The sequence below is a fragment of the Carettochelys insculpta genome, chromosome 1, assembly GCF_033958435.1.
Source record: "Carettochelys insculpta isolate YL-2023 chromosome 1, ASM3395843v1, whole genome shotgun sequence".
In the NCBI taxonomy this organism is placed as follows: Eukaryota; Metazoa; Chordata; order Testudines; family Carettochelyidae; genus Carettochelys; species Carettochelys insculpta.
This window is the reverse complement of record NC_134137.1, coordinates 85703403-85727810: the sequence shown is the minus strand read 5'-3', so window position 1 is coordinate 85727810 and position 24408 is coordinate 85703403. Positions and strand designations below refer to the sequence as shown.

Below are 24408 nucleotides of genomic sequence, written 5' to 3'. Positions count from 1 at the left end.
GGGGCAGGGGTTTATCATGAAGCCCTCCTGGTCCCGCCACGGTTTTAAGAGGTTGATATGGTATCGCTGCATCTTCTTACGGCGGTCAGGTTGGTAAACTTCATAGGTGACAGGCCCCAGGACTCGAATAACCTCGTAAGGTCCCTGCCACCTAGCCAGCAACTTAGATTTGCTGGAGGGTAGCAGGACCAGGACCCAGTCACCTGGCTCGAAACTGCGGCTCTGCGCCTCCTGGTTGTAGGTTCGGGCTTGGGACGCCTGTGCAGCTCTCAGGGTTTCTTCTGTGAGGGCCCCTACCTGTTCCAGGCGCTTCTGGAGCTGGAAGACATATTGTAGCAGTCCCTTTGAGGGGGATGCGGTTTCCTCCCAGACCTCCCGCATAAGGTCAAGTACTCCCCGGGGGCGGCATCTGTACAGTAACGCGAATGGAGAGAAACGCATGGAGGACTGGGGAACCTCCCGGATGGCCAAAAGCAAGGGAGGTAGCAGCTGATCCCACCGGCGCAGGTCCTCTGGTGGGAATTTGCGCATCATCTCCTTCAGCGTACAGTTAAAGCGCTCTACCAGGCCGTCCATCTGGGGGTGGTACACAGAGGTGTGTAGTTGTTTAATCCCCAGGAGCGCACAGACCTGCTTCATGAGGCAGGATGTAAAATTGGTTCCCTGATCGGTGAGAAGTTCCAGTGGCAGCCCTACTCGGGCGAAGATCTTCATTAGCTCTCCCGCGATAGTGCGGGCCGTAATATTGTGCAGCGGGATGGCTTCCGGGAAACGGGTGGCATAGTCTACGAGGACCAACACAAACTGATACCCGGCCACGCTCTTAGGGAGCGGGCCCACCAGATCCATGGCCACCCACTCGAACGGGGTCCCCACCACTGGCATCGGGATTAACGGGGCCTTAGGGACCCACAGGGGAGTAGCAAGCTGGCACGCGGGGCAGGAGCTACAATAGTTCTTGACCTCCTGGTGGACCCCTGGCCAAAAGAATTGGGAAAGTATCCTGGCTAAGGTCTTTTCTTGGCCCAAGTGGCCGGCGGCGGGGATATCATGGGCCAACTTCATTACGGCCCGTCGGTGGCATTTAGGCACCAGTAGCTGTGCTCATTGCTCCTGGGTCTGGGGGTCCTGGTCCACCCGGTACAGCCGTTCCTGGCGCAGCTCGAAGTGGGGCCACTGTGCCACAAGCTGGGGGTCTGTTGGCACCCCGTTGAGTGCCGCAACCTGGGCATAGGCCCGGCTTAGCGTGGAGTCGTCTTTCTGGTCCCGGCAGAAATCTGAGGTTACCCCATCATCGGGGCTCGTCCCCTTTGAGCCTTCGGCGGGTCCTTCAGTTAGGGGTCCCAGGTCCGGCCCACCCTCTCCTCGGGTGGATCCTCTGGCGTATTCCCCTCCAGGACAGGGGTCGCTTCTCCCTTAAGGCCGGCGGCCGGGCGGACAATGCCTACGAAGCCCGGCCAATCCTGTCCTAATACTGCTGGGTACGCCAGTCAGGACGCTAAGCCAGCCACCACCTGATGGGTCACCCCCGCAACAGTCAGGGCCACCCATACTCTAGGGTAGGGATGCACGTCTCCATGGATGCACTGTAATTGAATGGTCCCTAGCGCAGAGTCAGCCTCCAGGCCGCCCTGTCAGCGGACCAGGGTCTGGCTGCATCCTGAGTCCACTAAGGCAGTCGTGGGCTCTGTTCCAACAAGGACCGGGACCGTAATCGGGGGTGCCTGCAGGGGTCGGGCCCTCCTTTCGGCTGTCCATACCCGGCCAAAACTACAGAAGTGTTCCGGACAGTCCTGTTGGAGACGTCCCCATTGCCCACAAATGAAGCAGGGTCCTAGCGCTGGTTGGGGCCCCCCGTGGGTCTGGTGCCCCCCTGGACCTGATGGCCGCGTGTTGGTGGCCCCCTCAGGTCCCACCTGGGGGTTACTGGGGCCGGGCTTCTGCGGTGGCCTCTGACAAAGACTGGGTGATTCCCGCAGCAGGCCGGGCAGTTCGGAGCGGGGCTCCCCTGGCTTCTCAGCTCCCCGGCGCGGGGGCCGTGATGCCGGGGCCGAGCCCGTGGGTGCCTCTGCCTCCTCCGCGGTGAGGAAATCCTCCATGAGGTTGACGGCAGCTTGAACGGTGGTGGGTCGGTGGCACCGCACCCAAGCCCGCCCTCTGGGTCGGAGGATGCAGAGAAACTGTTCCAAGACAACCTGCTCCATGAGCTCTGCGGGGGTCCTCACCTCTGGTTGTAGCCACAGCCAGCACGCGTCCCTCAACTCCTGTGCCACGTACCGCAGCCGAGCCCCCGGGGCGTAGGTCAAGGTCCGGAACTGCCGGTGGAAAGTCTCAGGGCTATCGTCCAGGGCGTCGAGGACAGCTGCCTTCACCCTGTCATAATCTTGGGTGTCTTCAATAGATAGTGCCCGGTAAGCTCTCTGGGCCCCCCAGTCAAATAAGGGGCCAGCAATGCAGACCACTGGTTCCGAGGCCACCCAGCCACCACCACTACTAGTTCAAAGGTGACTAGGAAGGCCTCCGGATCATCCACTGGACCCATCTTTGTCAACCGTACCAGCAGGACTGATGCAGGGCCCTCCCCTGGGGTTCCCTGCCATGGCTCGGCCGGCAATGGCACCAGGGCTGCCAGTTGCTGCAGACATTGTCGCTGGTGCTCCTGGTTCTGGGCCATCAGTTCAGTCAACAGCTGTGTCTGCTGTGCTCCCAGCTGCTGTTGCTGCTGTAGCTGGGCAGTCTGCTGCTTTTGCTGACTTTCTGCTAAGTACTTCAGCAGCTTGTCAATCTCCATCATTGGAGTGGGGATAGCAACAACAACAAACAAAAAAAAAAACAGTGGATAGTTACCCGCACCGTCTGGGGGTCTCTTCTGCTCTGTGGGTCTGCGAGCCCACTCCCTCACCCCTTACGTCAGGGGTGGGGACCGACTACCCACATTCTCCACCACGTGTAAGAGTCCTGGGACGCCCAGCCCTTGGCCTAGGGTGGGGCGGCAACCAAAAGAGGGTTATAACACCGGCCCAGCAGTTCACAGTTGCAACACAATCCCGGCCCAGCCCTCAGTCTAGCCTGGGGCAGCAGTTCACAACGGTAATACAGTACAGGCCCAGCCCTCAGTTCACGGCGGGCAGCAGTTCACAGTTGTAACACAATCCCGGCCCAGCCCTCAGTCTAGGGCGGGGCAGCAGTTCCCAATAGTAACACAGTACAGGCCCAGCCCTCAGTTCGGGGTGGGGCAGCAGCACAAGGGTTTGAGCACAGGCCCAGCCCTCAGTTTGGGGCGGGGCAACAGCACAAGGGTTTGAGCACAGGCCCAGCACGGGCTGGCCCTGTCAAGGAGGGGGTAGGGGGTCGTAGGCCCTCCCACTCCACTGCGACCCGGCACAGGGCCCTGGGGGTCGCTCACACGCGACCACGGCAGTGGGCATCCAGGCCGCAACACACTGCCATGGGTTCGGGAGCGTCGTTCCCCAGGCCACTTCCTACCTCTACCTCCACCGGGGGAACGTCCCAGTCCATCTGGTCAGGGGGTCCCGCGGGGTCGGTCTCCTCCAAATCATCCACCTTCGGGGGCTCCGGCCAGTCACTCACGTCGATGTCATTGGGATAGTCTGGCTGCAGTAGCACGGTGGGCCCGAGGCGATCCTGGGCCTGGGGGCTGCAGGGGTCCGCCGGGACTCTGGGGTAGACCGCTCCTGGGGCCTCGTGGTCGCTCACCCCCGCCGGTCTGGCTGCGTCCGGGTTTCCTCCAAGGCAGGGGGTCTCCACTGGCGTGAGGGTCCTGGCAGGTCTGGGAAGTCCGGGTAGTCTCCCTGGGGCATCTGGATCTGTGGTTGCTCGGGGCCGCTGGGGGCTTGCTCCTCTGGCCCGGCCGGGCGGCGACAGGCCCTCTGCCCCTGGTGCCGGGGAGCTCGTGCAGGTGCCTCCTCCCTGCCCAGAGGCCCAGGCTTTAATGGGTCCCAAGCCCTGCCCTTGGCCCTTCTAGCCCTTGGCCCTGCCCTCTGAGGGGCGGGCCACTGGTGTTCTGGCTCTGGGCCCGCCCACCAGGGCCTCTGCGTAGCTTCCTCTGCCTCTGAGTCAGCAGGAGGCCATACTGACTCACTACAATACCTTAAATATAACACTTTTGCAAGACTATGATAACTTCTGTATGAAGTATGACTTTTAAGGTGCCATTTGAAAACTCAGAAGTTGCGATCACTACTGTTCTGGTAAAATACATATGACAATATTGTATGTAAAGTTATAAGGATATATTGCCTAACATTACTAAGATAAATCTCGAATCTGGAGAGCAGTCACAAACCAGTATGACACAGCCAAAGCTAGTCAATGCCCCAGCACAGTGTCAACAAGATCAGGTGGACCGTCACCTGGTTAAATGGCCATTCTTTAGCAAAAAAAGCAGATGGTTTAAAATCTACATTTTGAAAAATGATCAGCTGATAGTTCCCATCTATACAGACATTCTGTTTCATCAACCTCAGCTGGAGATGAGTATCAAAAAAGGGGAAATAACATGAAAAGAGGGAGAGCAAATGCCTCAATTTCTCTCTTCCCCTTCATCTTTACTCACAGCATTAACAGCTGAATAAAAAGAAACAGCACTGGACTAGGAGAAGGATCCCAACAGAAAAAAATTAAGGAAGTAAAGACTGCTAAGATATATAGTGAGAGACTTTTGCTTTGAATCCACTTAGCTTGTTAAATTAGTTAATTTCATTTTACTTTTATTTTCTTGCACCAATTCTGACTTTTCATGCCTCATTATTTGTAATCACTTAAAATCTATATCTTGCTAATAAATGCATATGTTTCATTGTTTTATTTAAAACTAGTATATTTGAAGTGCCTGGGAAACTCCATTTAGGATAACTGGATTTGTGCATATAATTTTCTATTAATAAAATGTTGGACTTTTTATGACAGAGTCTGGTTACCTTCAGCACACAGCCCATCAGGATAATCTGTGGGCAGGCCAAGAGACATTTTATTTATGTTGACCATCTGCAGGCACTGCCCCCATCGCTCCTAGGGTCTGTGGTTCACTGTCACCAGCTAACAGGAGCTGCAGAAAGTAGCCAATAGAATTTAAGGCTTAGACAGTCCAGATGCGAAGACCTAAAGCAGGGTTTCCCAACTCCTGGGTCAGGATCCAAACATGGGTTGCCACTAGATTTCCTAAGGGTCACTGGCTGGCCAGTTCTGAGCCTCATGTGGCTCTTTGAGGAGCCATTTGCAGCTCCCGCCATTGCCCCCACTCACTCTTCCGGCTCCCAGTCCCTGTCCTGATGCACTGAAATGAAACTCAATTGAATTGGTTTAACGGCTGGCAGGAGGTATCTGGCCATTAAACCTAATTAAACTGAGTCCCATTTCAGTGTGGCATGGTAGGAAACTGCCCATGCTGCAGGTGGTGGAAGGGAGTAGGAGGGCTTGAGGAAGCTGTGTGGAAGAAACAGTGGTGGTGATGGTCTGGCAAAGTAGCAGCCGGGGGCAGCAGTGGTGCTCATGTGGAGCATTTTGGGGCGGCAACGTGTTTAAGCCTGGGGGTGGGGGAAGGGTTTGTGGCTGAGAGAGGTTTAAGCCTGGGTGTAGGGGCAAACTGAACTGCCTTAGGTCACAAAGTCTTACTGAATTGTCAAAATGGGTCACCATCTTGAAAAGGCTGGGAACCGCTGACCTAGAGAGAGATCTGAGTTGACTGTGATGCACAGGCTATAGGCTTAAGTGACAGCCAGAATGGTGTTGTTGTCCACAGTAATAGAGACGGGAATAGAAGGTAGGGCATACAACAGCTTTGCTGTAGCCATCTTGAGCTGACAGCTAGACATTCATGGGAAGATGTAAGATAGATATACAAAGCTTGTAGTTACAGAAGGAGACAGGTCTGGAGTAGAGGGAAAACAACTGACAGCTTTCATTTTAAAGTATCATAAATAACCGTTTATAATGAATCCACATACACCTAAAGGAACCCTGGTGTTAAGCAAATGATGTCGCATTTATTGCTGCCACTCTGTTTGAGGCAAAATCATATTTTACCCTGTCAGACGGTAAGGTTCACCTTAGTCAGACAGTTTTGAAAGTTTAAGTAGTTGCTTTAAAACATGCTGAATTAAAGACAAAGTAGCAATAAGTAACAAATACAGAGAAGTATAGAAAGCGTACTCAAACAAGAGTTATACTAAGATAGTACCTTCCTACTCTAAGAGAGAGAACAGACTATGCGCATTTACCCAGAAGAGTAAAAATATTAAAATTTATTTTGTGTTTCTAAGAGAAAATACTATATATAGACTTTATAGTTAATTATTTACCCCATAAGTGTGCAGAGAACTTTTCATATGTAAAGTGAGTTACACAACCGTAATAGTTCCCAAAAAGTTCATGGCAAAAATGGTATACTGGATGCACATCTCTCATCACAATATATTGAACATTATACTGACTTGAACAGCAATTCAAAATGAGGAGCCTAAAATGCTCAGGTATGAAATATTCTGGTACTTAGCTCTTTAGTGAGTAAACTTCTTGTACTGTCCCTAAATTTACTACATAGTAAAGCTTTTGAGAAATGCTTTTAGTTCAGCTAAGTACCTATAAAATCAACCACTGGTATTGAGAAATTTGAGAATTTACACTTATATAAATACCCTCTTTTTATGAATGAAGTCCTATTTAATGCCTCTAGCTGTTTATATAATTTAGATGGTTTAAAAAAAAAAGCGATGCACTAAACTACATTTTTTCACCACATAAAATAACATTCATAACTTATTTTTTTTTGTTCCATAGCACAACATATATAGTCACAATGCAATGTTGTTATTACCTTGCTGGTCCCAGGATATCAGAGAGACAAAATGGGTAAGATAATATTTTTTTATTGGACCACCTTCTGTTGGTGAAAGAGGTTAGCTTTAAAGCTCACATAATGCTCTTCTTTGCATCATCTTCTTCAAGTCCTGAGAAGAGTTCTGTGCATCTGTCTCATCAACAGAAGTAGATGCAAAAACCCACCTTGTTTCTCTATACACAACTGCAGAGCATGTCTTTTTATGCTAATGTCTAGCATATGCACCTACTATTACAAAATCAAACTGAAACAGTAGGTGTGTTATTTAGAAATTGGTAACCCTTAGCGCAGGGGGTATAACACCTATTTTGAAATTGCTAGTTTTAAATAGGTGCTATTAAGACAAGGGCTGTGTCTACACTGTGAGATAAAACTGATTTTAAGTCAGTTAGCCCAATGTTTCCCAGTGCCTATCCTCATTGTAAATTATATTAACTCGATTTATGGACCACTAAAATTAACATGATATCAAAATCCTAAAATCGTAGTAACCTGATGGGTGTAGTGTTCAATTTGAATTTAAAATTCCAAATTAAGGGTAGTGAGGATGCACCATGTCTTTAAACTGAATTCATTAACCTCCACAGATGTCACATATGTGCTCCACAATGAACCACACTTCTCTGTTCTGGCCTCTTAAATCTCCGCTGCAGAATGCAACAGGGCTCCGGGAACTGTGGGATAGGTTCCCACAATACACTGCTTCAGCACTCAATTTAAGTTTGATTTAAGCTACACGTGTGTGGCATCAGTAGGTTGAACTGGTGGGGAGCATGTGGGAAGGTGAAGATGCTCAAAATTGAATGGATAAACCCAGAGTTAAGAAATTGATTTTAATAAAATGATTTTATCTTGCAACGAAAAGGCAGCCAAGGAATAGCGCTATTTTGAAATAAGCTACAATGGGCATTATTTTGAAATAGTGCGGTGTGTCTGGAAATGCTATTTCAAAATAGCTGGATGCTAGTTTGAAATACATTTTGTCTGTAGTTGTATTATTTCAAAATAAGATATTCCAAAATAGCTGTTTTGAAATGTGTTATTTTGAAATAGAACTGCAGTGTAGCTGTAGCCACCTGGGAGCTACTCTGGTCTATGACATAGATCCAAGTTATTTCAGGGATATTTTAATTTGAATCCAATTTCAAAGAACTTCAGGTGGCCATTTTCCTGTTTTAGGATTACAGATGTGCATCAGTGTTCTATCTCAAATCCCTTTGTCGCAGGCCAAACTCCCAACATGACTATTATGCTAAGAGTTGTTATAGGCTAGCATTTGGAATCCTCAGCTGATCACTTCAGTAAACTTTAGGTTTGCTTTATGCAGTTAGAATTGGACAAGTGCAGGTGCTTTGCCCAGCTCTAACTGTAAAAAGCAGACCTAAAGCAACTCTAAGGGGAGAGGAGAAAAGAAAAAAAAATCAATGATTTGGCTGAAACACTTGAATAAGTGTGAATTCTAATTATTATAATGTAAATGCTAATATTAGTTATTTCACTGGTAATCACCATAGCTTTCTGAGACATGGCAAAACTTTATGTGATCATTTAAGTAAGTAAATATTATTTTCATTTTACAAATAAAGACATAGAGGATCAAAAATTAGTTTTTCCAGGTTTCCTAACCCAAACCTCTTAAATCTATGTCAGAATGGTTGATAGCGAACATCATTCTTGTTTATTCAGGTAGAATAGTGCTGTTGTGTTGTCTGTAAGAACTTATTTCATGTGGCTCTTACGCTGACAAAAAAAAAACTTCACAGGGCATAGATTATTAGATATCCAAATCCATATTAGCATGAGGGACTTTCTCATGTGCCAGTGACCACAAACACTCTGCCCTCAGAAACAAGCTCCTAAATTCAGACTGGAAGCATCTGTCATAGCTATTGATGATAGAGATGCAGATTGAAAAAGTACACTGCAGCCACTTGAGAGACTTTTGGACTTTCCAGGCAAGAGTCAAAAATGCACTCATATTGTATAGGCAGTAACGCAGTTTTTAATGGGTTCATCCACATTTGTGCGTAAAACGTCATGTACGTGAAAAAGCCCACGCGACTTATCATTAGTATGAAAAAAAAAACCAATTAAAGCTCATTTTGAAGCTTCAATTTCAAGAGAGCCTTGGGAAAATGGCTCCCAGGGAATAAGGGGACTTCGAAGTAGGCGGGGTCCTTTCGAAAAGGAGCACCGTTGGGACGAGACGCACGGCGGCGAGGCGCGTCAATTTCGAAGTGCCGCGGCCGCCCTCGTGCTAATGAAGCGCTGAATATGCATTTCAGTGCTTCATTAGTAAACTTCGAAATGGCCATTTGCGTGGCCATTTCGAAGTTTGGGGCTCGTGTAGATGTAGCCTCAGTGCTGTAGGGGAAGACTTTTATTGACAGTGATTCACAGTGGTGTGAATGTATGCACATCTTAAGTCAAATTACTACATATCTACTGAAAAGTTAACATTTTAATGTTGCTTCAGAAGTTCACTCTGTGACTTCATCATCATCATCACCACCACCAACAATCATGGGCTCAGCACCCAATGATGTCTGATGCCTCTCTCACTATTTCCTTCCATCTTTCCCTGTCCAGTGAGGAGTGGCTTAGTTTCTGTAGACTAGCTTTGTACCAATCTACTGTATCATCTACCCACTCCCTGTGGGGTCTGCCTCTCCTATTCAAACTGTCCCTTATGCCGAATACCAGGGTCTTGATTTCTCATTCATCATTCATTCAGCAAATATGCCAGAATAGCTGTAACTTGCGTTGTATAATCTTCTGCAGTAGGTTCTCTTTCAGCTGTATCTTCCTATATAATTTCTCATTGGTGACCTTCTGCATCCATCCTATTCTCATGATCATTCCATAACAACTCCTCTCGAACACTAACATTCTTCCCTTCCAATCTTTCGTTATCACCCATGTCTCACATTCGTACAACATGCTGCTGAATATACACATTTTCAAAATGTTCAGCTTCGTTACTAAGCTAATTGCTTTACTTTTCCAGATTTTATCCATTGACTTCAAAGTCACTCTTGCTTTTGCTATTCTAGTTTCTTCTTCCTTCTTACAGTCTAGATCATATGTTATGTTGCTCCCCAGATACATGAACTTCTCTATGTTCTCTAGTTCAGTCCCATCTACACTGATCTTCCTTCCCATTTCCTTGTCTCCAAATACCATTGCTTTTGTTTTATCAATGTTCATAATCAGTCCATATCGCTTCCCTTCCTGGTTTAGCACCTGCACTGTTTTTGCTAGCTTCCCCTCATATTCCTCAATAACTATGTCATCCGTGAATTTCAAGTTGTTAATTCTTATCCTGTGCATAGGTATCCCTTCTACCTCTTCCTCGATCTTGTCCATAACTCTCTCTAGATGCATAATGCAGATATTTGGCAATATCTGATCTCCTTGTCTCATACCTCTACTTTTTCTAGCCAACTGGCAGAGATACGTTGGACGGCATCGGGAGATATGCGTGGTTGCGAAGTCATTTGGTCAGGGAACAAAATTAAGCACGAAGCAAGAGTCGAATTCCTTCTTAGCAAAAGAGCTAGAGGAGCATTGTTAGGATACAAACCAGTGAGTGCTAGAATGATGGTAGTGAGATTTGATGCAAAACCATTCAACATCTTAGTCATTCAAGAATATGCACCCATGTTGGACAGTATGGAGGAAGAGATTGAGCTATTCTATAAGGATTTGACAAAGACACTGGACTAGGTACTGAAGAGATATCTGTTGATCATTGGAGGAGATTGGAACATGAAGGTTGGAACAAATAAAGTTTGGGAGAGAGTCATGGGAAGATTTGGATATGGAGAAACGATTGAGGCAAGAAAATACTAGAATTTGCTACGGAGCACAAGATGGTGATCTGCAACACAAGATTCCAACAAAAGGACTGTAGGAAGTGGACATGGCAATTGAACGATGGGAAGTCCAAGAATATGATAGACATGAACTTGATAAGAAAAAGATGGGTAATATCACTACAGCAGTGTCGAACTTTCCAAGAAGCGGATATAGACTTGGACCACAGTCTAGTGATCGCAAATATCAAGATGAAACTAAAGAGAAAGTGTAAGACACAGTTCAAGAAAAGAAGAGACATGGCACGACTAGGTGAGGAGGAAATAGGGAATGAGTACACAGCAGTGCTTGAAGAGAATATTAGGAATGCGGACACTCTGTGACTTGCCTTTTATTTATGTCTCAGACTGCACATCTACCAGCCCAACACACAGTTCCATCACATAATCTCTCTGCCTCCAAACCATTTCCCTGCTTCAATATGAAGCCTGGTTTGTTCCTCTCTGCATCCATGACTTTATTCTGCTTCCCACTATCTACCCTCACCTCCAAACTCCTGTTTAAATGCAACTCTTTCCCTGTTTGCCTTCCTCCAGCTTTATGAGGTTGAGGGAAAACCAGGATGCAAGAGCATGCAAAACTGGCTTAGAGAATGACACAATAAGAAATATTATGACAGGTAACAGAGTTATGACAGGTAATATTATTTTCAAAGTTGGGATGCAGATAAATATAAAAATAACACACGCAATGGTTTTTTTTGTATTTACCTGATATCTTTCTCAAGTTGTGCAATATGTTCTTTCTGTGAATGTATTTGAGAATCTCGCTGTTGTACAGATTCAATTAGGTACTTGTATGGCTGTTGTACTTGACTCAGCAAAGAACTGGCTCTGTGAAGCTGGTAAATGAAAAAATGTGTTATTTATTTAAAAATTATAAAGTAGTATAATACACTATGATACTAGAAAATGGTTAATTTGACAATTAAAACATGCAAACCCCTCAAACTGGTGTGGCCAATCCCTTTAATCCTCAGATGCTCCTGTCCTCTAACTCAATTATAGATCCACTTAAATCCAGCTTCTGGTCTCTGTAACTGTTGTCACCAGAATTTTTAATGACTTCTTATTATTCAAGTCTCAGGGTCTTTTTTTCCCACTTCATCATCTTCAATATGTTGACTGTCTTCAACAGCACTTTATGAACGTACCACTGAGACACTCCTGTACTTATACTGTGTTCAATCTTTTGTGTGAGAGCCTTAAGAGCTGTCTTTTGTCCTTTCCTTTTCTCTCTCCAAGTCCTATCTTGGGAAATCTTATCTGCAATCATGGCTTCAGCTATCATGTTTATACTGCTGACTCCTCTTCTCTCCCCATTTGTTTCATCCATTTGTTGTGTTTTTGTCATCTTCTAAGATTGCAAACCTTTTGGGATGGGTGATGCTTCTTATTATATATGTGTACAGCATCTAGCACAAGGACATAACTCTTGATTACAGCTTCAATATGCTTCTTCAATACAAATAAATAATAGTAATATAATACATTTCCAGTTGTTTCTCCCCTTCAGTTATTTTTAAATGCTGTAGCTCTGCTTCCTCATATATATGAATATACATAAGTAAAAATGCACCTGATACCCCATCAGCTTATGGAGCTGATGCAGAATGGGAAGACTAGGTGGGAGGAGAGGGGAAGGAGAGCTGAAGTAGATGGAAGCACTGAGTGTGCCTGGGTCAGAAAGCAGTGCCAAGGAGATCAGTGCTGCGTACGAGACCTGCTCCTGGATTGCAAACAAAGCTGAGACTTCCATTAGTGCAGGACCTGAAGCAGTGTTGTGGAAAGGAATGGTGCCAGAAGGAAGTGCCATCCCCTAAGTGGGATCAACACCTTGACCAGAAGTAATGCAGTCCACAAGCTCGCTGCAACTGGATGGACCAATGTCTTGAAAGGATTGGCAATGTGCCTGGGAGCTGCGATGGGTGAATGGTGTTTGGAATCCATATAGCACTCTGAAGAGTGGTGCCAAGGGGCTGGCAACCACAAACTTAACTCAGATTGTGGCCAGGATCTGTGGTCTGAGGCTACCCTCAAGCAGCAGCAGCTCTGACAGGTTGATTGGTGCCATGATTTGAACTAGTGATGCCCCCATGAGCAGTGCTGGGACCCAGGGAGGTGGCAAGAGCCCACTCGCAGGATTATCAGCCCCAACAATGCTGGCTTGCCTCTGGACAACATCTAGTGGTCTGTCTCTAATAACCAGTAACCTCCGGGCCATCATCTCAATTGGGCCCCTGATGGCCTTGAAGGTGTCCAGGGTAGAGGGGATGACATCCTTCACCTGAAGCTTTAGAGGGTCCAGCACCAGGAGACTTGACTTTTGTGTGGTACTGGCACCCTGTTGCCCAATCACAAAGGGTCCTAAATCAAACTTTATAAGCGCACTCTCTATGCCATTAGCTAAATCTTTTATGAAGATGTTGAACATAACCGGTACCAAAACTGATCCCTGTGTAAGTTCACTTGTTATGTCCTTCCAGCATGACAATGACCCACTGATGATTACTTTCTGAGAATTGTTATCCAATCCTTTATAAACCCACCTTATTGTATCCATCCACACTATATTTTTCTAATTTACTGATAAAAAGGTCATGTGAGACTGCATCAAATGCTTTACTAAAGTCTAGGTATACCATGTTTAATCTTCCTTCCTTATCCACAAGGCTTGTCATCCTATCACAGAAAGCTGTCAAGCTGGTTTGACATGATTTGTTCTTGACAAACCTATGGTGACTGTCACTTATCACTGTGTTATCTTCCAGATGTTTGAAGATGGATTCCTTAATTATTTGCTCCATTATATTTCCTGGTACAGAAGTTACACTGACTGGTCTGTAGTTTCCTGGGTTGTCCTACAGAAGGGCACTATATTTACCTTTTTCCAGTTTTCTGGAATCTCTCCTGTCTTCCAGGACCTTTCAAAAATGACAGCTAACGGCTGAAATACCTCCTCTATAAGCTCAAGTCATTAGTCACAATCACCTCTAGACGGGGCCAGATTATGAAAAGGGCTTTACTGGTTGCAGCCTGGGGCCCCCTCAGCCTTGGACCCTTGGCTGCAGTCACTAAAGTCTCTGTATTCTGAGATAGCCCTTACTGGTGGGGAGAGAGGAAGGCAGCTCCACGTGCTGCCATTCCTCCGCCACTTCCCAGGCTGGAGCTGTGCAATCATAAGCATTGGGAAGCTCTGTCCCTTTGCTGTAGTTGCCTCAAGGCTTAGCCCCTACAACTCCAGTTGGCTGGGAATTGTGGCTAATGGAAAGTGCGAAGGGTGGTGCCTGCAGGAGAGCATGGGGCAGCATAAGACACAGAGCTGTTTCCCATCACCAAAGGGGAGCTTAAGTTGTGCTAAACAGGTGAGACACACCAAAACCCTGAGCTGCCTCCCACACCCTATCTCCATCACAAATCCTGACCCCAACCTCCTGCCCTGATCCCTGCCCCCCACTCGTCAAACCCCTTGACCCCAACCTGGAGCCCCCTCCCTTTTGCAACCCTAATGCCCTATCACCAGCCATGCGTCAGAGCCTGCAGTCTAATTAGGATCCCTCACCCCATCTGGTACCCTTCCTCTCGCCTCAACCCTTTCTTGTGCTCTGAACCCTTAATTTTTTGCCCCTAGACAGCCCCAAAATCTAACAGCCCCGGACTCCCTGAAGTGTTAATCAAGCCCTGCCTCTAGACCTATTATCAACAGCTGAGGAATTAGCAATGAAGTTTATCCAGTATAATAGAGAGATGTGTTGGAAGTGTATCTTGATGTCTAATAGAAGTGGAAGCAGAGGACTTAACTTGCAAGGGAACATACTCACATCAAGGAACATCAGAAAATAAATTACAAAAAGGGAAGAACTATAGGACAAAAACATCAAATTTAAATATAGTCACAGCCAGGAATACTGGAGTTCTGCTTTTGCCTACATGTTGGCAGAAAAAACATGGGGACTTGCAGGTTCAGGTGTATGTAACAGTCCTAAACTTCAAGATTAAGAGAGCCAACACTAATTACCTTTGACATTGGCAAGAATGACAACCCATATATTTTAATTACAGGTTGCACATTCTTTGTCCGGTACAGGCGGGACCTGACAGGTCCTGAAGAGGAAGTTACTCACCTTGTGCAGTAACGATGGCTCTTCAAGATGTGTGTCCCTGTGGGTGCTCCACTCTCGATGTTGGTTTGTCCTCACGCTGGCATGTGGAGATTCTTCCACAGCCATGGTTTCCTGTGCCCCGCATGTACAGAAGTACCACCTTGTGCTCTCTGGAATGTGCACAGCATGGACTACTACTCTGTTCTTTCCCTACCTGGCAAATAGAACAGGACATTCCAAAGTAGGGGAAGAAGGGAGGGAAGTGGAGTCTCCACAGGGGGACACATCTCGAAGAACCATTGTTACTGCACAAGGTGACTAATTTCCCTTTCTTCTTTCAGAAGTATCCCCGTGGGTACTCCACTCTAGGGCTATGTCTTTCAAAAGGGGGATGCTAATGAGACACTTTGGGATATGCTAATGAGGTGGTGCAATGAATATGCAGCACCTCGTTAGCATAAATGGCAGCTGCGGCTCTTCATAAGTGCTGCTTTCGATTGCAAATGGCTCAGCTACACAGGATCTTCGAAAATCCCTTATTCCTATAATCAAATAGAATAAACTTCATAACAAAATAGGAATAAGGGGACTTCGAAGTCTGCGGGGTCCTTTTGAAAAGGACCCTGTGTAGACGAGCTGTGTGCGATCAAAAGCGGCACTTTCAAAGTGCTACAGCTGCCATTATGCTAATGAGGTGCTGCATATTCATTGCAGTGCCTCATTAGCCTATCCTGAAGTGTCTCATTAGCATCCTTCTTTCGAAAGGGGGATGCTAGTGTAGACACAGCCTGGGTGACTATAAAGCAGTAATGGCAGAATGGAGGTGGGTTGGGAGCTCAGTCATCACCACAGTAGACAATACGGCTTGTCTCACTTGGATAGAAGAAGCGATAATAGATGAGAGAGCATAATGTCAGGCAAACGTGTTACTGGAAAACAATGTGGCTGCCTTCCAAACGTCTATCAGAGGTACATTCTTGAGGAAAGCGGAAGTGGAAGACACCGCCCAGCTTGAATGGGCCATGAGAGTACCTGGCAACTCTCTGTGATGAAATGCATAACGAGTGTGGCTAAAGGAGGAAAACCACTTTGAAAGTCTTTGGGATAAGTAGGCAGAATTTTGGACCGTTCCACAAAGGACAGGAAAAGCCAGGAAGATTTGCACCACAGCTCCATACGGCCCATACAGAAGGCTACCACCCGACAGACATCCAACGTATGCCATGCCACAAGTGCTGCTTCAGAATGCAGCTTCAGGAAAAACGCAGCTAAGTGGATCGACTCATTGATGTGAAATGGGGAGGGAACCTGGCATAAAAACTTAGGGTGAGGCTATAAGGTAACCTTATCTTTTGTAAAGACAGTGCAGGGAGGCTAACTTCCTGACATGATCACCACAAGGAAAGAGAGCTTTACAGACAGGTGAAGCCAGGAGCACATTATCTGTGGCTCAAAGGACGGCTTCATAAGGCGGTAAAGAACATGATTAAAGTCCCATATGGGGACCAGGGGGCGGACTGATGGGAAGGTGTTCTGAAGGCCTATTAGGAAGCTCTTGATTGTAGGATGGGCCAGGAATCAAGGTCCCTCTTCGGACTGGTGAAAAGACACTATGGCCGCAGCGTTTACCCAAACCATGCTGAAGCTAAGGCCTGACGTGCAGATACAGGAGATAGTCCAGAAGAACAGGCAAGGGCGCGGTATGAGGAGGCACAGAGTGGTGGGAGTCCATGCAGTGGGAAAACCGCTGCCACTTATACAGGTAAATGTGTGTGTCAATTCCTGTCTACTGCTGATGAGGATTCTCCATAATCCCTCAGAGAGTGTGGTTTTGGCATTGTGGAGTCATGAAAGAGCTTTGTGTGGAGATCGCAACGCAAAATATGGCCAAAATCCCAAGACAGAAAGTCGCAGTGAGAATGAAATGGATAAGGAGCTGCTACTGACATCCAGTAGAGGTAAGGGTACCAAGTGTGTCTGGGCCAAGCCAGGGATACTAGGATGATGAGTGCCTGGTCTTCTCTGACCTTAAATAGCACCTTGTGGATAAGCGGAATGTGGGGAAATGCATACAGGAGAAGCACGTCCCACTTGATGGTAAAGGCATCCCTGAGGGACTATCTCCCAAGCCCCACTCTGGAGCAGTACTGGTGGCATTTTCTGTTGGTTCTGATGGCAAACAGATCTATGTGAGGATATGCCAACATTTGATACACACAGTTGAGGGCAGCCACGTCGATCTCCCATTCATGATGGTCGGCAAATATATGACTGAGGGCATCAGCTATCACCTTGAGAACTCTGGGGAGATACGTAGCCATTGGACTGATCTGGTGTCAAATGCACCATTTCCACAGTCTTATGGCTTCCATGTTGAGAGACAGTGAGCAAATTCCCCCTTGGAGGTTGATGCAATACATGTAAGTGGTGTTGTCAGTAAGGATATTGAGTGACTTGCCTGCCAGAAACAATCAAGTGTTTGCAGGTATAGCGGACTGCTCAGAGTTCCAACAGGTTGATGTGGAGCATCTGTTTGGTGAACAACCACCTGTCCTATACTGCACGACAAGCAAGGTGCGTTCCCCAGCCAAGGAGAGAGGCATCTGTGGTAAGAGTGACCGACAGTGGAGGCTGGTAAAACGGCACGCCAGTGAGAATAATGCCCTGACATGGCCATCATTGAAGAGAAGCTAGAACCTGTGAAGAGAAAGCTACAGAATTGGAAAACAGGTTGCTGCCCTGAGTGTAGCATGAGGAAGTAAGTGGAGTAGAACCCTCTGCTCCAGAATTCCTCAGGAACAGGCTCTACCAGACTGAGGAGGCATTGGACCTCCTGGTCAAGGAGAATCTTATGAGAAGGGTCCCTGAAAGGAGGAGGAGGGTGGATAGGGGATGTGGAAATGAAGGGAATAGAGTATCCTTGTGCCACCAGCTCCAGAACCCATTTGTCTGTGGTGATGGCCTCCCACTGATGCTAGAAAAGGCAGGGACAGTGGCGGAATGGTTGCCTGGTGTCCTGCTGAGAATGCTGGATCAGGCTCTGGACCACACCCTCAAAACTGTTTCTTGGAGGGTTGAGAGTGGGATGTCGCTGACTGATGGCTTTGATGCTGTCTGCCAGAACATTGGTGTTGTGGTCTGTACCTCTGTTGTCTTTGGAACCAAGGTTGTTGCTGGGACTGTTGGTAGTGGTGCCGAGGGTGCTGAAATGGGGAATACTGAGCCTGCTTAGCCACGGGTGTATACACCCCCAAGGTGCATAACATCGTCCTAGAGTCTTTCATTGAATGAAGGAAGACATCAGTCTTTTCTGCAAAGAGATGCTGGTGGTTGAACGGGAGGTCTCCAGTCTTGTACTGGAGCTCTTCTGGTACCCCCAAGTGGATGAGCCATGAGGTGTGAAGCATGACTACTGCCGAGGCAGTAACACATGCTGCCATGTCGGCTATGTCCATAATTGACTGTATGGCCGTACTAGCAACAGTACAGCCCTCTTTAATGATATTAGAAAGCATCTGACTTTGATGTTCAGGTATCACTGGGACCAATTTCTGAAGCTTAGAGTAATTTTGAAAATCGCAGTCTACCAGCATGGTGGCATAATTAGTGGCACAAAGGAAAAGAGCACTGGAAGAGTACACTTTCTGACCCACAGTGTCCCAGTTTTTGTATTCTTGTCCTGAGGTGTGGAGCGAAAAGACTTTATTGAAGATTGTGTGAGTTAGGTGGATGAGTAAACAAAGACTCAGCTCCTTGGATGTCACAAAGTATTTATCATCAGCCTGTTTGCTTGTGGGGTCAATAGAAGCTGGGGTTTTGCACACTACTGTCGCCAGGTCCATGACAGCCTCATCCACAGGCAGTGCCACTGTAGATGATGATGGAGTCTGTACTGTGTGGAGGAGCTGGTACTGCTTAACTGGGACTTCTGAGTGTCCTTATCTAAAGAGAGTGCCACCCAGCAGAAAAGGTCCTGGAATAACCATGCACAGTCAGTCGAGGAAGGCAACAAGGCAAGCATTGTATCCAGGAATGAGGGCAACAGGTACAGAGGAGAGGCTCCTTCCCCTCGGAGAAAGACCCCTTGGTGTTGGGGTGCACCGATGGAGGAAAGTGTGCCATGGATGACTGTGGTGAAGATGGGTGAGGTTCCAAAGTGGATGACAGTGATGACTGTATATGGTGGTGCCATGAAGGCTCATGCCATGAGGGGCACTGTTGTTATGGTTGGGAGTAGTGGTGGGCAAGCCACAGTGGGGGCGGTGGACAGTACTGCGTGGAGATGGGTAACAGTGGGACATCCTGCCAAAGGTGTATAGAGCTGGAGCGTTGAGAAGAAAATTTGCCAGCACTGTCAGATCTTACACCTGGTGTTGGAGGTTAGGTGTCAGAGACAGATGATGACGCCTAATGGTGGGAAAGGCATGGTGACATCAGTGACCTTGATGATGACTGGTGCTGATGAGATGTGACAGCTTGGTCTGTTGTTCAGTCAATGCTGGTGTTGGCACTGGATGTCTTGGTGCCGATTACTGCAGCATGGAGGGAGTGGACAATGGGTTGTGCTTGTGGCAATGCCATGCCATGTCCCCCGGTGCTCAAGAGTGGGGAGGGCTATCCACCCTGGTCTTACGCCAAGCACCCTGTTGTGGTGAGTGCGAACGGTGCCATTTCCTGATGAGTACGGCAAAGTTTTAAGCTTGCTTGCTGGAATGTGCGGACCATGCTGACTGGTTTGACTGAAGATCTTCAGGACATCAGCGACACCCGAAAGACTGCTGTCATCAACGAGGAACTGAAGAGGCTCCAAGTTGACATTGCTGCTCTGCAAGAGACGTGACTCGCCAATTCGGGATCCCTAAAGGAAAAGGACTATACCTTTTTCTGGCAGGGTAAAGCCCAAGATGAACCCAGGGAGCATGGTGGTGGCTTTGCCATCAGAAACACCCTTCTACAAATGGTGGAATCAGTCATGGGCGGATCAGAAAGACTCCTTCAGGTCATACTTCAAACTTGCGCTGGTCCTGTCCACCTGATCAGCGCTTACACTCCAACCCTGTACGCCACACCAGAAGTAAAAGACACGTTCTTTGACGTGCTTAGTGCTGCCATAGCGCAAATACCTGCTCATGAACAACTGTACATTTTGGGTGACTTCAATGCAAGAGTTGGAGCCGATCGTGACTCACGGCCTTCCTGCTTAGGCCACTTCGGTGTGGGAAAAACGAATGAAAACGGACAACGTCTTCTTGAACTTTGCACATGCCACAATCTGTGCATCACAAATACATTTTTCCAAACCAAGCCACAGCACAGAGTGTCATGGAGACACCCACACTCGAAACACTGGTGTCAACTAGACGTTGTCATCGCTAGATGATAACCTCAAAAACGTCCTTCTGACACGCAGTTATCATAGTGCTGACTGCAATACAGATCACTCGCTAGTTTGCTCCAAACTCAAGGTGAGACCCAAGAAGCTGTACCACTCTAAAACAACTGGAAGGCCCCGCATTGATGCCAGAAAGACAGCAAACTCACAGAGAGCCGAAAAGTTCAGAGTGACCCTTGAGGAGAATCTGCGCAGCAGCCCTGGGGGTGCCAATGTGACATCCAGATGGCAGCATCTGAGGGATACAATTTACAACACAGCCTTGTTGGTGTTTGGAAGAAGAGCTAGAAACACAAATGACCGGTTCGAAGCTAACTCCGATGAGATGATTCCAGCCATTGAAAAGAAGTGTGCTGCACTCCTGGAGTACAAACGCTCACCGAGCCAGAGTACCCTGCAAGTGCTCAGAGCAGCCAGAAAAACAGTACAGCAGACAACCAAGGCGCTGTGCCAACAACTACTGGCTTGAGCTACGCAGCAGCATCCAGACCAGTGCTGACTCTGGTAATCTCAGGGGAACGTACGAGGGCATCAAGAAGGCATTAGGACCCACCCAGAACAAGATGGCACCTCTGAAATCCAAATCTGGTGAAGTCATCACTGACAAAGCCAAACAGATGGAGCGCTGGGTTGAGCACTACTCCTAGCTGTACTCACACGAGAACATTGTGGTTGATACAGCCCTTGATGCCGTCCAACTCCGACCAGTAATGGACAAACTGGATCAGGAACCAACTGTGGACGAACTGAAGAAAGCCATCAACAGCATTGCAGTAGGAAAGGCCCCAGGCCACGCTGGTATACTGACAGAGGTAATCAAGTGTGCCACGGACACCCTCCTGGAACCCCTACATGAGCTACTGTGCCTGTGCTGGAGAGAGAGAGAGGTTCCACAGGATATGCGCGACACTAACATTGTAACCTTGTATAAGAACAAAGGAGACAGAAGCAACTGCAACAATTACCGTGGAATCTCCCTCCTAAGCATCACTGGTAAACTGTTCGCTCGCGTCATCCTCGGCAGACTCCAGAAGATTGCTAAGAGGGTGTATCCCGAATTACAGTGCGGATTCCGCGCAGAGAGATCTACCATTGACATGGTCTTCTCTCTGAGGCAGCTGCAGGAGAAGCTCAGGGAACAGAGGAAGCCACTCTATATTGCCTTCATCGACCTGACCAAAGCCTTAGACTTGGTCAGCAGGGATGGACTGTTTAAACTGCTTCACAAGATAGGCTGTCCACCACAGTTACTCAAGATGATCCAGTCTTTCCATGAAGACATGAGAGGAACCATCTAATATGACGACACATTATCGGATGTTTTCAGCATCAGGAGTGACGTCAAACAAGGATGTGTCCTTGCTCTGACATTGTTTGGGATCTTCTTTGCACTCCTCCTGAAGCATGCCTTTGGATCTTCAACAGAGGCACCTTTTTGCACACAAGATCTGATGGGAAACTGTTTAATCTTGCAAGGCTGAAAGCTAAATCTAAGGTGCGGCAAGTCCTCATCAGAGATATGCTGTTCGCAGATGACGCTGCTGTAGTGTCACACACAGAAGACCAGCTTCAGAAACTGCTGGATCGGTTCTCCAAAGCATGCAAGGACTTCAGGCTTTCCATCAGCCTAAAGAAGACAAACGTACTTGGTCAGGATGTTGCTGAACCTCCATCAATCAGTATTGACAACTATACATTAGAGGTCGTCCACGAGTTCATTTACCTCGGGTCCACCATCACTGACACCCTGTCATTGGAGACTGAGCTAAATAGGAGGATTGGAAAAGCAGCAACAACTCTATCCAGACTCAGCAAGAGAGTGTGGAATAACAACAAGTTGTACACCCACACCAAAATGCAAGTCTACAGAGGCTGCATGCTCAGCACCCTCCTTTACGGCAGTGAGTCTTGGACACTGTACACCCGCCAGGAAAAGAGGCCGAACGTCTTTCACTTGCGCTGCCTCAGGCGCATCCTTGGAATATCATGGAAGGACAGAGGGTCCAACACCGCTGTCCTTGAGCAAGCTGGAATCCCAACCATGCACACCCTCCTCAGGCAGCGGCGGCTCCGCTGGCTTGGCCACATCCACAGGATGAATGATGGAAGGATCCCAAAAGACATCCTGTATGGCGAGCAAGCCTCTGGCAAAAGAGCTGTCGGACAACCCCAATTGTGCTACAAAGATGTTTGCAAGAGGGACCTCAGGGAGGTAGACATCGAGCCGGACAGCTGGGAGGAGTTGGCAGATGATCGCAGCAGATGGAGGCAGGAACTACACAAGGGCCTTCAGAAGGGTGAGATGAGGATAAGACAGCTTGCAGAGGAGAAGCGAGCCTACAGAAAGCACAGTAAGGACCTGCCAGACACCCATTACACATGCAACAGATGCAGCAAGGACTGTCACTCTCATGTGTGCCTTCACAGTCACAGTCGACGCTGCAAATGATGATTCCAAATGGAACTACGAAGGGCGCGATCCATAGTCTACATAGACTGAAGGATACCTACTACTACTGTGGCAGGAGGCGCAGACACTGAAGTGGTCTGTTGTGTTTTAGATGACAGTGGGCTTGCTAGTGCTGTGGGCAGTAGAGGGACCCAGTATGAAAACAGGAGGCCCCCCCCACCCTCTTTTGGAGGCGGGGGGATGCTTGGAGTCCTCACCCTCGCCTGCAGCCTTCACCACTGGCTTATCTGGAGCTGGTGGCTGCAAGGATTTTTTGTACAGGACTGTCTTCAGCCTGTTGGCCCAATCTTTACAGGTTCTCGCCATGAGGCTGTAACAAAAGACGCAAGACTGCCTCTGGTGGGCTTCTCCAAGGCATTTTATTCAGGACACATGTCTGTTTGACGTGGGCATGATGTCCTTGCATGTGGTGCACCGTCTGAATCAAACAATGTAGAACAAGTGTAGATAACTTAGACTAGAGCATGGGTAAGGGCTAAGTAACAAATTTTTGAACTCTTTTGCAGAGATTACTGAGGCTCCGTCTGCAGTCAAGGACTGTAGAGAAGGAACTGAGGAGCCCACATCGTGCACGTGCCAGAGAGCACAAGGAGGTGCTTCTGTGCATGTGTGGCATCGGAAACCATGGCTATGGAAAAATCTCAGAGGGCTGGCACAAGGACACATGAACACCTAGAGTGGAGCACCCATGGGGACACTACTCGAAGAACAAGAGAATTGGCTGGAGCTGGGGTAGTCCAGGGTTTCTGCCCCCAGACAGCCCTGCACACCTGGGGCTACTACAGCCCAGCCTCCCACCTCCCCCTCCCAGGACTGCAGCCCCAGCCTGGGCTCCTTGTGTCTGCCACAGGGCTTCAACCCATCCCGTCTGTTGCGGGGCCATCAAGGGGCTCCAGCAAGCCCTGCACTGCCACAGGATAGGCAGGGGACTCTTGCTCTTCCCCAGCTGCCATGGGGTAGGCAGGGGTTCTGGCTCCCACCTCGCTGGCCAGAGGAGCTCCAGCTCCCAGTCACACTACTGAAGGGAAGCTGGAGTCTCCAGGCTAGGTCCCATGCTGCTACAGAGCAGTGGGGAACTCCAGTCCATGAGCTGAAGGGGGCCACGGGTCTCCAGGTCCCAGATCATCTTCTGTGAGGCAGGATGGGTGGCCTCTGGCTTTGGACCCTGCTTTGCCAGGGACCAAGGGGGAACTCTGGCTCCTGCCCTGCTCCTGCAGGGCTGCCAGAAGCCCCAGCCCAAGCCCTGCCAGACCACAGATGTGGATGGATGAGAGAAAATCAAATTTGAGAGATGCAACCTGTACTGCTCTTACATTGAAAAATCTCTCCTTGAGAAACAAGTTTCCATTTTGCCTAATAATCAGAAGAGCTTTTTGTATAGTATTTAAACACAATGTTATTATCCCTGTATTGGAACTTCTAAAAAATGTTTAAAACCCTTTCTTGACCCTCTTGCAGGCTCAGATGCTCTGTGAAACTTAAATAGAAACACTAGGGTTGGTTCATTCATGACTGGGGTCAAAATAAGGGGTTTTACTTTCCCAAGTAATATGCCATTGGGGCCTAAGATTAACATACAGTAGATTGCCTGGACCTTACTATAAAGATCATTTCCCTTCTCTTTTTGATAGGCTTTGTACAAAAGTTAAATAGTTAATTTTAAAAGTTAAATAATTACCAATAGATACCTGAATTAATAACACACTGAA

The 24408-nt window shown here is 47.8% G+C and overlaps 1 protein-coding gene across 3 annotated transcripts in view; it reads right to left on the bottom strand.

The window, feature by feature from the left end:
* The window catches only part of PIBF1 (progesterone immunomodulatory binding factor 1), a 225793-nt gene that overhangs the window by 65840 nt on the left and 135545 nt on the right, over positions 1-24408 (bottom strand). For all 3 annotated transcript variants that reach the window (XM_074982867.1, XM_074982868.1, XM_074982869.1), the window contains one exon: positions 11446-11576. In XM_074982867.1, the coding sequence (XP_074838968.1) occupies positions 11446-11576 (131 nt within the window). The remainder of the gene's footprint in view (positions 1-11445; positions 11577-24408) is intronic.